The sequence below is a fragment of the Varroa jacobsoni genome, unplaced genomic scaffold, assembly GCF_002532875.2.
Source record: "Varroa jacobsoni isolate VJ856 unplaced genomic scaffold, vjacob_1.0 scaffold_885, whole genome shotgun sequence".
Lineage (NCBI taxonomy): Eukaryota > Metazoa > Arthropoda > Arachnida > Mesostigmata > Varroidae > Varroa > Varroa jacobsoni.
The window spans coordinates 198702-211086 of record NW_019213787.1 but is presented as its reverse complement, the minus strand read 5'-3'; the positions used below and the strand labels follow the sequence as shown (position 1 = coordinate 211086).

General features: G+C 36.9%; 2 protein-coding genes across 4 annotated transcripts; one reads left to right on the top strand and one right to left on the bottom strand.

Annotated features, from left to right (window-relative positions):
• Window positions 1-243: 243 nt before the first annotated feature.
• LOC111264689 (uncharacterized) lies at window positions 244-3767 on the bottom strand. 2 transcript variants are annotated; one of them, XM_022840776.2, is made up of 5 exons: window positions 3647-3767; window positions 2176-2347; window positions 1786-1868; window positions 1336-1422; window positions 244-967 (listed from the first exon to the last, which is right to left on the bottom strand). In XM_022840776.2, the coding sequence occupies exons 1-5, from the start codon at window positions 3747-3749 to the stop codon at window positions 795-797; spliced, it is 618 nt and encodes a 205-aa protein (XP_022696511.1). In that variant the 5' UTR covers window positions 3750-3767; the 3' UTR covers window positions 244-794. The 2 variants fall into 2 exon arrangements, with proteins under 2 accessions (XP_022696511.1, XP_022696512.1); XM_022840777.2 differs by lacking the exon at window positions 3647-3767 and adding an exon at window positions 3426-3622.
• A 1263-nt stretch (window positions 3768-5030) lies between these two features.
• LOC111264688 (RING finger protein 141) lies at window positions 5031-11876 on the top strand. Of its 2 annotated transcripts, none has more exons than XM_022840773.2 (6): window positions 5031-5457; window positions 6728-6907; window positions 7921-8028; window positions 8233-8332; window positions 8578-8752; window positions 9493-11876. In XM_022840773.2, exons 2-6 carry the CDS (start codon window positions 6746-6748, stop codon window positions 9599-9601), a joined length of 654 nt encoding a protein of 217 aa, XP_022696508.1. In that variant the 5' UTR covers window positions 5031-5457; window positions 6728-6745; the 3' UTR covers window positions 9602-11876. The 2 variants fall into 2 exon arrangements, with proteins under 2 accessions (XP_022696508.1, XP_022696507.1); XM_022840772.2 differs by lacking the exon at window positions 5031-5457 and adding an exon at window positions 5492-6394.
• The last annotated feature ends 509 nt before the right edge of the window (window positions 11877-12385 follow it).

The window sequence follows — 12385 nt, the reverse complement described above, 5'->3', positions numbered from 1 at the left end:
TTTTTTTTAACTTAAACTGGAAGGCAGTGAGTTCATCTCAATTGCATGTACACTAATGACCGAGTACATGAGCACCGTTCTCTGAAAAACCGCCTGTTATGAACGTTTTTTTGTCCGAACATTAAGTAAGGGCAACGAATATATTAAGCGCCCATAAACGTATGTATTGAATGCGTGATTGATAAATGTTTTTCGAGAAAGGTTGTGTTTTTCAAAGATCGTAAAGATAAACAAAAGCTACAATTTTTACTAGAGTTAGTTATCTGACACTCTGTTTATTGCAGTGTATATGCATACAAAACACAAAGCTATCAAAATACACAAATCGTAGGTGGTGGCATTTTGTTGGGAATATGTGTGTTCGTACTATAAAAACCAGTTTTATTTATGGGTATATAAGTAAATGTAGCGGTTTTTATCAGGCAGTTTTAGCTGTAGCTGACAGTATCATTGCGTAACTTGAATAGGAAGAAGTTGATCACTGGTAGCTAATTTTATTCCGAGGTAACTATCGTCGTAACCTACCTTTGTTATTGTAGTCACAAGCTTGATGCTTGGCCACACATACGAAAGGACACATTCAGTGCCATTGCTTTAGGGCCTTAACACCTTATTCTAGCACTTCTTAAAATTGGGTCCTATAAGGGCTGGCACCTTTTTTAGTAAATCATAAGGAACTAAAAAAAGCTTGTGTTAATCATTAATACTGTTTCAAGCTGTTAAAAGCGTGTGTCATTTTAATCCGGCCAGGTGGTTTAATTCTAGAATTCTGTTGTTCTAGACAGCTGACTGTGTTATTTGTTGCGTGAACACGGTGGACGGTTGTGCTGGTGAGATGGCTGCTGCTGTGTACTCTGGAAAACAGAAGAAGCAGCCATCAGGTTCTCGATATATTGACCTAATACGCCGTTTTCCGATTTTAGCTTTAGATTTTCCTCCTTCACGCTATCGACCCGTTGCGAGAGATCTGTAAAATATTAACACATCTGTCTAGTGTAAAATTAACTTTGGTTTATTGAGTATATTAGTTAGAAATTCGAATCTTGATCAAATGACAAATTAAAGTAAAACTAAATCTTATTTAAACACTAATATAATCCAATATTATCTAGATCGGAAATTTTGTAAAATAAAATTACGGGTTAAAAAAGTAAGTGTTATCCACATAATAGCAAGCAACTGTTACTGTGAAAAAAAATCATCAAAAAGATCAGATGATAGGGAAAATACTAAGAACGGTTATACACGACACTTAACATTCAAATAGCTAAATTTCGTCTTGTTCACTAGGGAATTATTGTTATAATTTTGATCAAGAAATACTCATGTTGATACCATCAAGCGTGTTTTGCAATTCCAGGACTTGCGAAATCAATCGAGATTTTTCTTCTATTTCATCTGTGTGCAGAGAGTGGTCTAATGCTGGAAAAAAGACAGTAAAAACAAAGCTGTAAGACTATCCTCTATTTACGCATTTTCGGTATTTTTAGGAAATCGAGAAATGTGAGTAGATTTCATTCTGGGAAGAAATGTAATCTCAAAGTATACTATCGCGTTTTAGTTCTAACAGTGTAAATCCTAATCTTCAGTTATGACACAGCAGCTGTGCGCTTTTGTTTTAAACGAAGCGATTGCAATAGATTTTTACCAATCTTTGTTTCTATATAGATTTTTTTATATATTTTATATATAGATAACTTTTCTTTAGTGTTGTTTAATATTGTCCTATTTAATGGGTTTTATTATTAGAACATTAGGACTTAATAATAAAGGTTACAAGCTTACACGAAAATGCTGAGCCATCATGATTTTCCTCCTCAAAGAATAGTTGTTCCTCCATAGCTCCAGCATCGCGGTGATCACCAACCCTGGAAAAGAAACGTATGTATGGTACATATGTGAAGCCTGTCCTAATTCTCAGTTAATCACTACTTAGAACAAAATAATTGTATTTCTACATATGGAGGTAACCGAAGTCAACGTGGAACTAACGCTAATTCGTCACTGATATAAGTTGCGACGAGAATGGAGTTCGTGTAAATATCATATATCGTCTTTCGTTAACGTGTTTTTTTTCTCTGTCCACATTATATATATATATATATATATATATAAATCAGCCATGTTTGACGATGTTCAGTTTTATATATGACAAGTAGTTATGCTTACACTTACTCTTGCGGCTGCCCATTCCGATTTGGTACTGGTTCTGATTTAACCTCCTCTCCATCTTCATCCGCTAGTGGAATATCGTCAGTATCAGCTAACCCCACACCAATTGCTCCGGTTTCCGACATCACAGACGGACTACGACGGGATCGCGGTATTCCAGCAAATGGTTGTTCTCCTTAAATATATAAATAATCATAAGAGGCTCGGTATCGTGATAACTGATGCAAACTAGCTATCCACAGAAAACATCCCAATGGAATTTTGACAGATGATAGGCATATAGATGTAACATTATGCTGCACGTCAATCACCTCACGTTTATTAATGTCCTTTATAATCGAACTGGCATACTATTCCATACCATACTGGCATACCATAGAAAATTCGGCTTTTTTTATTTGACTAAAGATTTTTCGACATTCAAGAGACTGATCTACGACTTCTGGGCTGCTCTTTTGTTTTCTCTTTGATTTTTCGTTAACCTTTTTTTCGCACGATTATTTTTCTTGTTACAGTTGATTCATAAGAACTCAGGTTGAGAGATATGATAGATATTATTACTAGATATACCACGTGCGAGTACTTGATATGCAACGATACCATAACAATTGAAAGCAAGTTTATTTTACCAAGACAACGTCTGTTTTCAAAAGGAAGGTCATCTCCGACTGAATAACCATTTAAAGCAGGGAAATAATTAAATCAGTAAAAAAATAGTGGCGCATGATTTTTTGAATTATTAATTACCTTTTCTAACACAATTTTCATGCGTAAAAGGTGCGCTTTAATAGGTAGAGTAACGTTTGCTCGAATTGTTTGCTAACCATAAAAAAATTACTGCAGGGGAGTTGTCGTGACATATATTTCTATACATAATAAATTTATGATAAAGAAACTAAAACTTCTTTTATAAATAATAAATAAAATAAATAAATAGCAGTTTTTACAGCTTTGAAACAACTGCATGAGAGGGTCTGTCAGGGTAAGACCCGTCGCTTGTTCGAACTGTTACGAATTGCGGAAACTAATCTGACAGCGCTTGAAGCTGTTATCGCTATTACACATATGAGCATATCCCTCATAAGAAACCTATTTTTTATATGCTATTATCATTGTTCTGACTTATTGCTAGCCAACTTCCTGATAACAATCTAGTTAGATTTTTCGTTGCAATGCCTGAGATCAAACAGAAATGTTCTTTACGTAAACGTTGGTCAAGCGCTCAACTCAGTATCTAAATGTATACAACTTACATAAATTTTGACTGTCAACTGCAATTAATTTAGTGGATAATACACATGCGATCCTAACAACACCGCGGGTCTGAAACACGTTAATAGGATCTTCAGTGAAACATATTCAAGCCTGCTTTTTCTCCAATTAACACGGAACGCAACCGCTGTCAACACTGACACCATACACACTGGACACGCATAGACCTGCACACTAGAAGGTTTACCAAACAGATACCTACTGACGGGTGGCCGGGCGGCCGGTCGGCTAGACAAGGCACACAAAGGCACACCACTGGTAGAGCTGTTCTTTACCTTGCCTTGACCCGTTGACTGCTGTAACATCGACTGCTAACAAAAGCTACACACAAACAAAGAGTATTAACGCATCTTGTAAAGGCAATACGAGCATTAGCTATATTCCTTAGAAAACCGACAACATGCAATGGCGTACAGCAGGGTATTTTGATTACATAGACACACATTTATTATTGTTGCTACTCCGCAGTATCAGTCCTAAGGTACAGAACTGCACAACACCGGTTGCATGTAATAAGAACCGAGAAAAAATCCTTTCATTGTGCGAAATATCAAAAAAGCGCATCGAAAACTACGGTTCCATGGAAGAACATTAATTGTTGTCGAGATCAAATTAAAAAAACTAAATTACGAATAAAGCGACATTTCATAATGATAGAAATATTAATTATTACACACGATATATACACCATATAGCTAAGACTTTAGAATTCTTTTCTGCTGTTACATATCGGCGATATCTGTCTTGAGACATCGCATTGTTATTTACAGAATCTACGTCACATTTGCGATAGTATGCAGGATAGTACGCATATTCCGAGAAGAACCGAAAATACGCTGATTCCGCACGTCAGTCATTTCGCTATAACAGAAACTTTGGATCTATAATTAAGATGACACTGCTTTCTGACAAATTCTGAAGAAGACAGTGAGGCAATCACTGAAGAGTAGTACTGATAAAATTAGCAGTATTAAGAACCGATGTTTAGTCATCGGTACGTAGCCTGAAAGAATTTTGGGAAAAGATACGTGTTCACATATCGAAATTGAAATCTTGTCGATACGCAAAAAATTTGAGGCAAGATTGATTATTGACCATATTATACGAAGTATTAAATGCTCCCTAGAGGTAGCAATGTATGTCGAATACGCTATTATGACAAATCATCACTGATGATTGCATTCAGGGTCAGCACTGAAGTAACATATACTTAATGCAATCTCCTTAAACGATTAACAAAATGCTTGAGACTATAACATCAGCTAAAATTTGTTAAAACACTTGAATCAAATAAACATCTGGAAAAATTGCTTCATTGAAAAATAGCTGCGCCGAATTATTAACAAAACAATATTTGTTCGACTTAACGATGCTGATGATGCCCGATTCAAGGGAACGATCGGAATTACGGCTTGCATACAGTTATAGATGGGACATATTGTACTACAGTTTGGATAGAAGGCGGTCGAAGGCACTCGCTCTTGAGCTTCATTTGATCTGTCATTCACTGCGTATCGCGCGCTCGCGCGGGTTCCTTCGCCCGTCTTACCTCAGACTCCATGTTTAGGATTAGTAGCACCTGTCTGGGAAACCATTTCTGTTCATTCAGGATAAACCGCCAGCCGGTTTTTTGTATCGCAGTGTCACAACAAATCAGTGAAAAGTGAATTTGAAACTGAAATTTAAATTTGATGAGATTGTTGGCTTTTATTAATTTTCTATTTAATTCGAGCACTAATGCATTCAAATGGTCAAACATGTAAACAGTGTGACTGCGTAGATGAAAATCTGCTTTGCTCTACTTATTGTTTTGGCTAAAATAGAAGTGCTTCTCCGCCGATTAAATAATTAATTGAAGAAGGGCAGATTGTTCGTAGAGAGGATTAATTTGAAATCTCTTCTTCAGCTTAAATCAGATTCTCTTCAGTGTTATATCGAGGAGACTCAGAAAAGGATTCTTTTGTTCTTTCATTCGGTAGAGCACTGAGTCATCGATATATAATACATAATAACGTAAGTAAATAGACTCAAGATCAGCACTATATAAAGTGGCAGGCATTGGGTTTTATTTTTATCGTAGCTTCTGTATGTACGGCCAAAGTCATGAAAGTCTAGTTCATGCAAATTATTTCGTTATTGTGTGTTACATTATGTAAGCAACTCACGTATTATGGAATTTGGAACCATGTATTAATGCTTCCATTTGTGAAACGTCGTACAATTATTTATGAGGTTTATATATGACAACTTGTCTATTTTCAACATTAGACAAAACCATTAAGTTTGGAAGCCTCAACGTACAAATTGGGTATTTTCTATTATGGAATATCCTGAATATCCTGATTGTTCGAAGCCAACGAATTTATGCCAGTATGAGCTGTAGTTACTACCTGCATCTTACAAAGTTTCATAGCTTTTTTACATATAAAAAAAAAATAGTCCATAATAGTAATGCGTTATATGTGGCTTTAATAATTTTTTTCATTTCACATCCTTGACAGAATTTCTTTTCAGAATTCTCCAGAGTCTTTCGACATCTATTGGTATAGACCACGGCATACCGGCCCACACCAATTGCTTATGTGTTATTATATTATTTTATAACGGTGACTTCCTTGCAATTTTCGTGATGTTTTTTAGACACTGGGGTATTTAGAGACCAAGATTGACCTTTAATTACATTCAAGTGCTTAGCAGCCTATGTCGGCCCTAGTTAAGGTTGGAACTGTACCACAGCGATCGTTTTCGACTTACTTCTATATTTCAAAATTGATTATAACATGTACGTTCTTCGTGATACTGTTCATTCACAGAAAACTGATGTAAAAACTGGACGAAGCTAAGGATATTAGTGAACGGTTTCGCACATGGCAGGGCGTCATTATTATTTAACGGAATCTTACTCGCAAGAAACATTTCCAAACTGCCAGAGATTTTTTTAGGGTTGATGGTATGGTAACCAAGTGTGGTCAAGGACAGTACTATATAATCAATTTCAAAAAAAAACAATTATTAAGCTTTCACCAACAAGATTTTCCCCAGCAACATAAAGCGTTTTTCCCTCCAGCATGTCAGAGGCAGCTGTAAGCCCTTAAGTTTATCGTAACTAGGTAAATACCATTAGCAAATACTAGTTTTTCGTTTGCCCACTAATCCTCTAAATTGCTGCTAAATTACTAATATATGGCGAAATAGCGGAAAAAATGTCCTGGGTAAAAGCTATTCCAAAAAAGCTATGAAGTACTATGGAATAGTCACTTGAGATGGTTTTTATTTATTACAGCCCGCAGCCTTAGGCCTGATGGGGGCAACACACAGTAGTAGCAGTGGTGTTGCGGCTGGAGGTACCCTGATGGCTCGCGAGATAAAACAACTTCGCATGATGGCAATGCTGGATCGGAACGATGTGGCCAGGATGATTATCGAGGTAAACGACGCTGGATTGAACCTAGGCGGAAGAGAGGTGGGTATCAACCCGTGAAACTTCAACCTGACTCGCACAAAGGGTAATTTAGAATAATAAGTCGATTTACGTAGAGCTCTACAATTCCGGCCTCTAAAATAAAGGTGAAGAATATTCCCGTCGCGGAGAAACTTTACTAGATATAAAATATTTTTATTTCCTACTAGATCAGCTACATTGGAGTATAACGAAGCTATTTTTGGTAATTTTGTAAGTTGTGTCACCTTTCAATATAAGTAACTTTTAAATCGAACTTCTGACAACTTATTTTAGTCAATGTACCGTTCATTCACTTCAATGATTTTTTCAGTCCTTCACAGAAACCGCACAAAAGCTGCACAGGAGTTAGCAAGTTGATCGTTAAGCTGATATTACTGTATGGAGTCTTGCTGGAGTCGGTTCAAATAACACCTCACACACAAAAAAATCCGAGAAACTGAACTCTAGACTGCCATCCGATCAAAAACCCTGTAACGTTAAAGTAATATTTATAAAATGATAAAATTCGAAAATATGGAAAATGTCTAAAAAATGCGTATGCGCTCTTAAGGTACTTCGAAAACATGCAATTAACGGTAGACACACTTACACTAACTGCTGAATTTTGAACTGCGTTCCTGGGGTGACTGCATATGCACTAGTAGCATTTCAAATTAGTTTCAGAATTTGTACAGTCGTAGTTATCTGTAGCTATTTTGCCACCTTGGGGCGTTCGTGCAGTCGTGCTAACCAGTTTGTTTACGGTCCCGGATAGACTATGTTCGGTGCAAAAACAAACAATGAAATGGCGCGTTCCTGGCTCAGGCACGGCAATGTTATTACATATATTGGTTACCTATAGTCCAGACTAATCTAAGCACCACCGTTTGTTATCTACTAGCGCTATTACATGCTAAAACTTCTCTTCTATAATTCTTAACAATTATTTTTAGAATGGAGCTCTGTAACGGAGTAGTTGGTTTACTTTTCAATTGAAAAGATTTATAATCATATTTTTTTATCTGAATTGGAAGGTAAACGTTAAAGTCGCAGGATATTCGGATGACCACCTCTTGTGGCGAAGTGGAATTCGGTTTCGTTGCACTGTGAAGGACCTTCAGTCCGGAGAAGAACTAACTAAGGTGCAATATTTATGAATTATGTCAGGACCCAAAAACATGCAAGTTTCCTATGTAACATAATTAATACTCTTATGAATTAAATGTTTGCGTGACTAAAAGCAAACTTTTTGTTATTTGTGGAAAGCACCATCGTAGGGAACTATTTCACAAAACTTACTACGTACATATGTCTGCGGCTGGTTCACGTTAATTTACATTTTGTAGGAAATTAATCTCCGCCAATTTATTACCGTCTACCACAATGTGATGGTAAACAAAAAGCTCCTTAACATTCCGACAACTCAACAAAATGGAGCAAAGAAAGGTACGTCTTCTATTCCTTTATCTGCGAGTCTGTAGAATGGAGTAACAATTACCGACAGTAGAAATTTTTTTTCAATTTTACTCGGATGCTTTTCGAGCCAAGTAAATCGCCTTCTGTACCAAATTAGAAAATGTGGGCTTCTTGGAGTGCCCAAGCGTTTCGCTCTGGAAACAATAGGCCATTTTGTGAACTGAGCCTTTGCCAAGAGGTTTTCTTATTTGTGCAACCTTGGTAATCGCTTGCAGAGGATTCCGGACAGCAAACTCAGCTCGCCGAGTTGGAAGGAGAAGAAGAGGATGATCATTTATGTTGTGTTTGTCTGGAAAGGGAACGCCAGATCTCGCTGCCTTGCGCACATTCATTTTGTCCATCCTGTATACATGAGTGGCAGCTGCGCAGTAATGCTTGTCCTTTATGCAGGTAAACTTGTTCTTTTTAGTAGTGTTCTGGATGTTCAATACTTGCATTATTCCCATTTGCTGTGTACTAATAATTCAATCGTCAAATCATCTGCTTTCCAATTAATTAAATAGGCGAATACTGAGTATGTGATATTCACACCATTTTAACTATGAATATTACTATGACAAGTACTTACACATTTTTCATCAGTTGCATTATTCGTTAACAATTCCCGCCTTCATAAGACTTACATAACTAAAAAAGTTGTTTGTATCGAATTCGTATGTGCACACTAAATAATGGCCGCTGATACAGTGGATATATTTTACTTCTAATTGTGTCCCTTCCAGAATTAAACATAAGGTTTATCCATGAAGCCACTAAACCAGTAGGATTTTCTACTAGCTTGCGTATTCGTCTCCGGTTGATTAAGCCCAATAGGGTTACTGTTTGATCGTTTAACCCAGCCTAAACGAATCGAAATAAGACCTCGAGCCTCGGCTGACAAAATCCAGCGATAGAGTATCACTATCGAGATTCAAACCAAAATGTCGCTCCTCCTTCACCCTTTTTGATACCACTCACTATATAAGCACTGAGGGAACCGTTTTATGCTCAGTAGTTTCTCTGGAAGGCCGACATATTTCTCAGCTGCATTTTCGTAAAACATTCCGAAGTTGTAACGTAACTAATGTAGCCGTTACCGTGCATAACCTTATCGCTCATTTACGATTTTTCTGCAATTATCCCGTTTTCAGGGAGGAGTCAACGGTTGAGGACCAATGGATACTTGAAGATGGTCCAGATCTAACCGAGATGGAGAAGGAACTCAAGACGACACTCGTAAATCTACTCAGATCATTTTAGCATTTATTATCAACCTGACCTGGAAATGGTGATTGAATACGTCTATCAGAACGTGAACGTTCAACATCATAAAACAGTGCAGTATAGCTTCAAATGTTTTCTAAAATCATATACCCAAAATAGAGATATGAGATACGGAACTACAGAAACAAACATTTGAACACGACTATTTTAGATAACAGAATGCAGTGTTCAGCATAATTACTCAGCTCTTGCAAGGTTCGAATCTGCTGCTCGTCTTTTGAAGATGGCATTCTAGTGTACATTTACGGGTACCGTCTGTACAGTAAGCATGTCGGTATCACAGTGTCTCCAGCGGAAGAATGCCACAGAAAATAGATATAGAAATGCCAAAAAAAACCTAATTGCAGCAAGAATATTGTAGAAAATACTTGATCGAACAAATGAGCTTGAAACTTGGAGTTCATTATTAGGCAACTCAAAGTGATGATGACCCAGAAAGGATTATAGCTAGGTGATAATTGAATAATAATTAGAGGAAACAGAGGGCGGGTGCTAAGGGAGAGATAAGATTACTTACAATGATGGCTATATTATTTTAAGTACCGTTTGTCATTTCGGCTTATACAATATGGGTCTAGTTCGAGTCCACTTAACTACAGCCGTGCTTATTTTTCGTCTCTCGTTCTTACCCTCCACTAGCTGTTTCATCAATAATACCTGCCTCTGGCAAAATTTAGCAGTCAGAAAAGTGTTCCTCTTTTATGCTTAAGCCCAAAAGTCTCAGACCGATACATTAATCCCATACCGCGCAACTGAGTGGAAGAAACGATTCGGCATTGTAGCTCACGGGTAACCCAGTTTTCCTGTTGTCGCTTACAGTGTTAATATATTAACGTTAATCTGTAGTACCTTCCAGACACTACTACCTTACGAGCACTCAATGCCCTTTTTTTGTTAATTGAAACGCTACTACAAAGGTCGTCTCTTACGCAATAATATGAGTTCCTATTTGAGGTGAAGACAGAAGTAAATACGTGGTCGAATTTATATACCCTTTATACAGTTCTGTAAAAATCAATTGTTCAATTACTTATTAGCTGTCGTTGTTAGCCTTTTGTGCTGTTCATGCTTGGAAGGGGTTTCCCTGTGCTTAGAAGAAAAGTTAACGGCACTGTTCATTATAATGACTGCCAAAGATTTTCAGCAACATCGTTGCCATCTACACTTTAGCAGATGCGGCTGCAGCACCGTTGAAATTCGGAAGTGATATATATGCAGTCGAAGCTCGAAATTAGAAATTTTAGTAGAATAAAAACGGTTACCGTTGGCAACTCTTTCTTTGTTTAAGTCAATTGAGTACCGTCAAAAATGATAGTCGTGAATGAATTGAATATAAAAAATCTGCAACTACAGCTTGTAATGATGAATACCATTGCTGCGGACGAATATTGTACATTACTAGCCTTTGGTCTGACCAGACATCTATGACTATTTGTGTAAGAGATCCCATCAGCATAGGGGCCATTACACGTCCTTATTTTACTATATTTTTTAATAATATGATCTTATTAGATAATAAATTTTATTTGAAATATAGTCTTTATTTGTATACTATTATTGCAGTGCGCATTAAGTTCTGCAATGTACATACATTGATTATGTTTATATAGCATAATACATTAGTTAGCATGAAGTTGTCATAGTTTATACGACAGCAACCGTAGCGAATTGCTGTACACTACTAATACGGCAGAATATATACATGTTAGTAATGACCGTTTTCTAACTAAATGGCTTTAAAGTTACATATCTCATGTAATAATAGTCATTTTGGGTCGGCGTTTATGTTGTTTGAAAGCAGAGGTTTGACCCCTGTAGAGGTGCTAACATTATTGGAATGCTTTATCCAGATTAGAGTGCCTTTAAGAATATGTCTATAAAACTTTGCTATATTTTACAGTTATATCACGATAAAGGCGGAAATGCTGCATACCAATAAAAAAAAAAGTTGTGCTGTTTGTGATCAAGGTACATTACCGAAAAAAATAGCCTGAAAATGGTTCTATCACTTTCTTTCTGAGAATTTCGATGTGAAAAGTGTTTCTCGTAGCGGCCTATCAGCTACGAAAAAAGCTAACTAAATTATTGCGAAAGTTGAATGCGGCCGATGTGTGAGTAGCTATGAAATCGCCGAAGAAATAAACATCCACCGCCAAACAGTTTTAAGCCACTGGAAAAAAGCTGACGATAAAAAGACATTTGATATTTGTGTGCCACAGGGATTGACGCAAATAAATGTACTTGACTATGACTATATTTCCATCTTTGAAAATCTAAGAACGCAACAAGATCGAGCCATGTCTGAAACGGTAGATCACGCGTGATGAAGAATGGATTACATATGACAAAAATGCGCGAAGAAGATTATGGTCTGTTGCGACATGTGGATTGGTGCCGAAGAAGGTGATGCTTGTGTGTGAATCAGAAAGGAATCGTGTATTATAAGTTGTTGCCATCTGGTAAACGATTAATTTAGAACGCTACTGTCAACAATTAATGTGATTACAACAAGCTATTAAAAAAATCGACTGGAACAAAGTGAACAGAAAAGGCGTTATCTGCCAAGTGGTAATGCTAGACCACATGCATCTTTAGCAATTCGGCAGAAAATGAGAAAACTTGAATAGGAAATGTTAATGCATAGCGCAGATCTTGCACCATAAGGCAATCATTTGTTTCGGTGTTTCCAGAATTTCCTTAATGGTTCTAGCGGGGCGATGCAAAAGTCACTTATCACAGTTGTTTGCTTATAAATTAGAG

What these genes read in the sequence shown, in the direction of transcription:
- LOC111264688 (XM_022840772.2), top strand. An exon ending in TGAACCTAGGCGGAAGAGAG is followed by an intron (nt 6,908 to 7,920) that starts GTGGGTATCAAC and finishes CTGAATTGGAAG; the next exon opens with GTAAACGTTAAAGTCGCAGG. An exon ending in CCGGAGAAGAACTAACTAAG is followed by an intron (nt 8,029 to 8,232) that starts GTGCAATATTTA and finishes TACATTTTGTAG; the next exon opens with GAAATTAATCTCCGCCAATT.
- LOC111264689 (XM_022840776.2), bottom strand. Translation starts at nt 3,749, where the DNA reads ATGTTACAGCAGTCAACGGGTCAAGGCAAGGTAAAGAACAGCTCTACC. An exon ending in CGGAATGGGCAGCCGCAAGA is followed by an intron (nt 1,869 to 2,175) that starts GTAAGTGTAAGC and finishes TTTCTTTTCCAG; the next exon opens with GGTTGGTGATCACCGCGATG. An exon ending in TGATGGCTCAGCATTTTCGT is followed by an intron (nt 1,423 to 1,785) that starts GTAAGCTTGTAA and finishes TCTTTTTTCCAG; the next exon opens with CATTAGACCACTCTCTGCAC.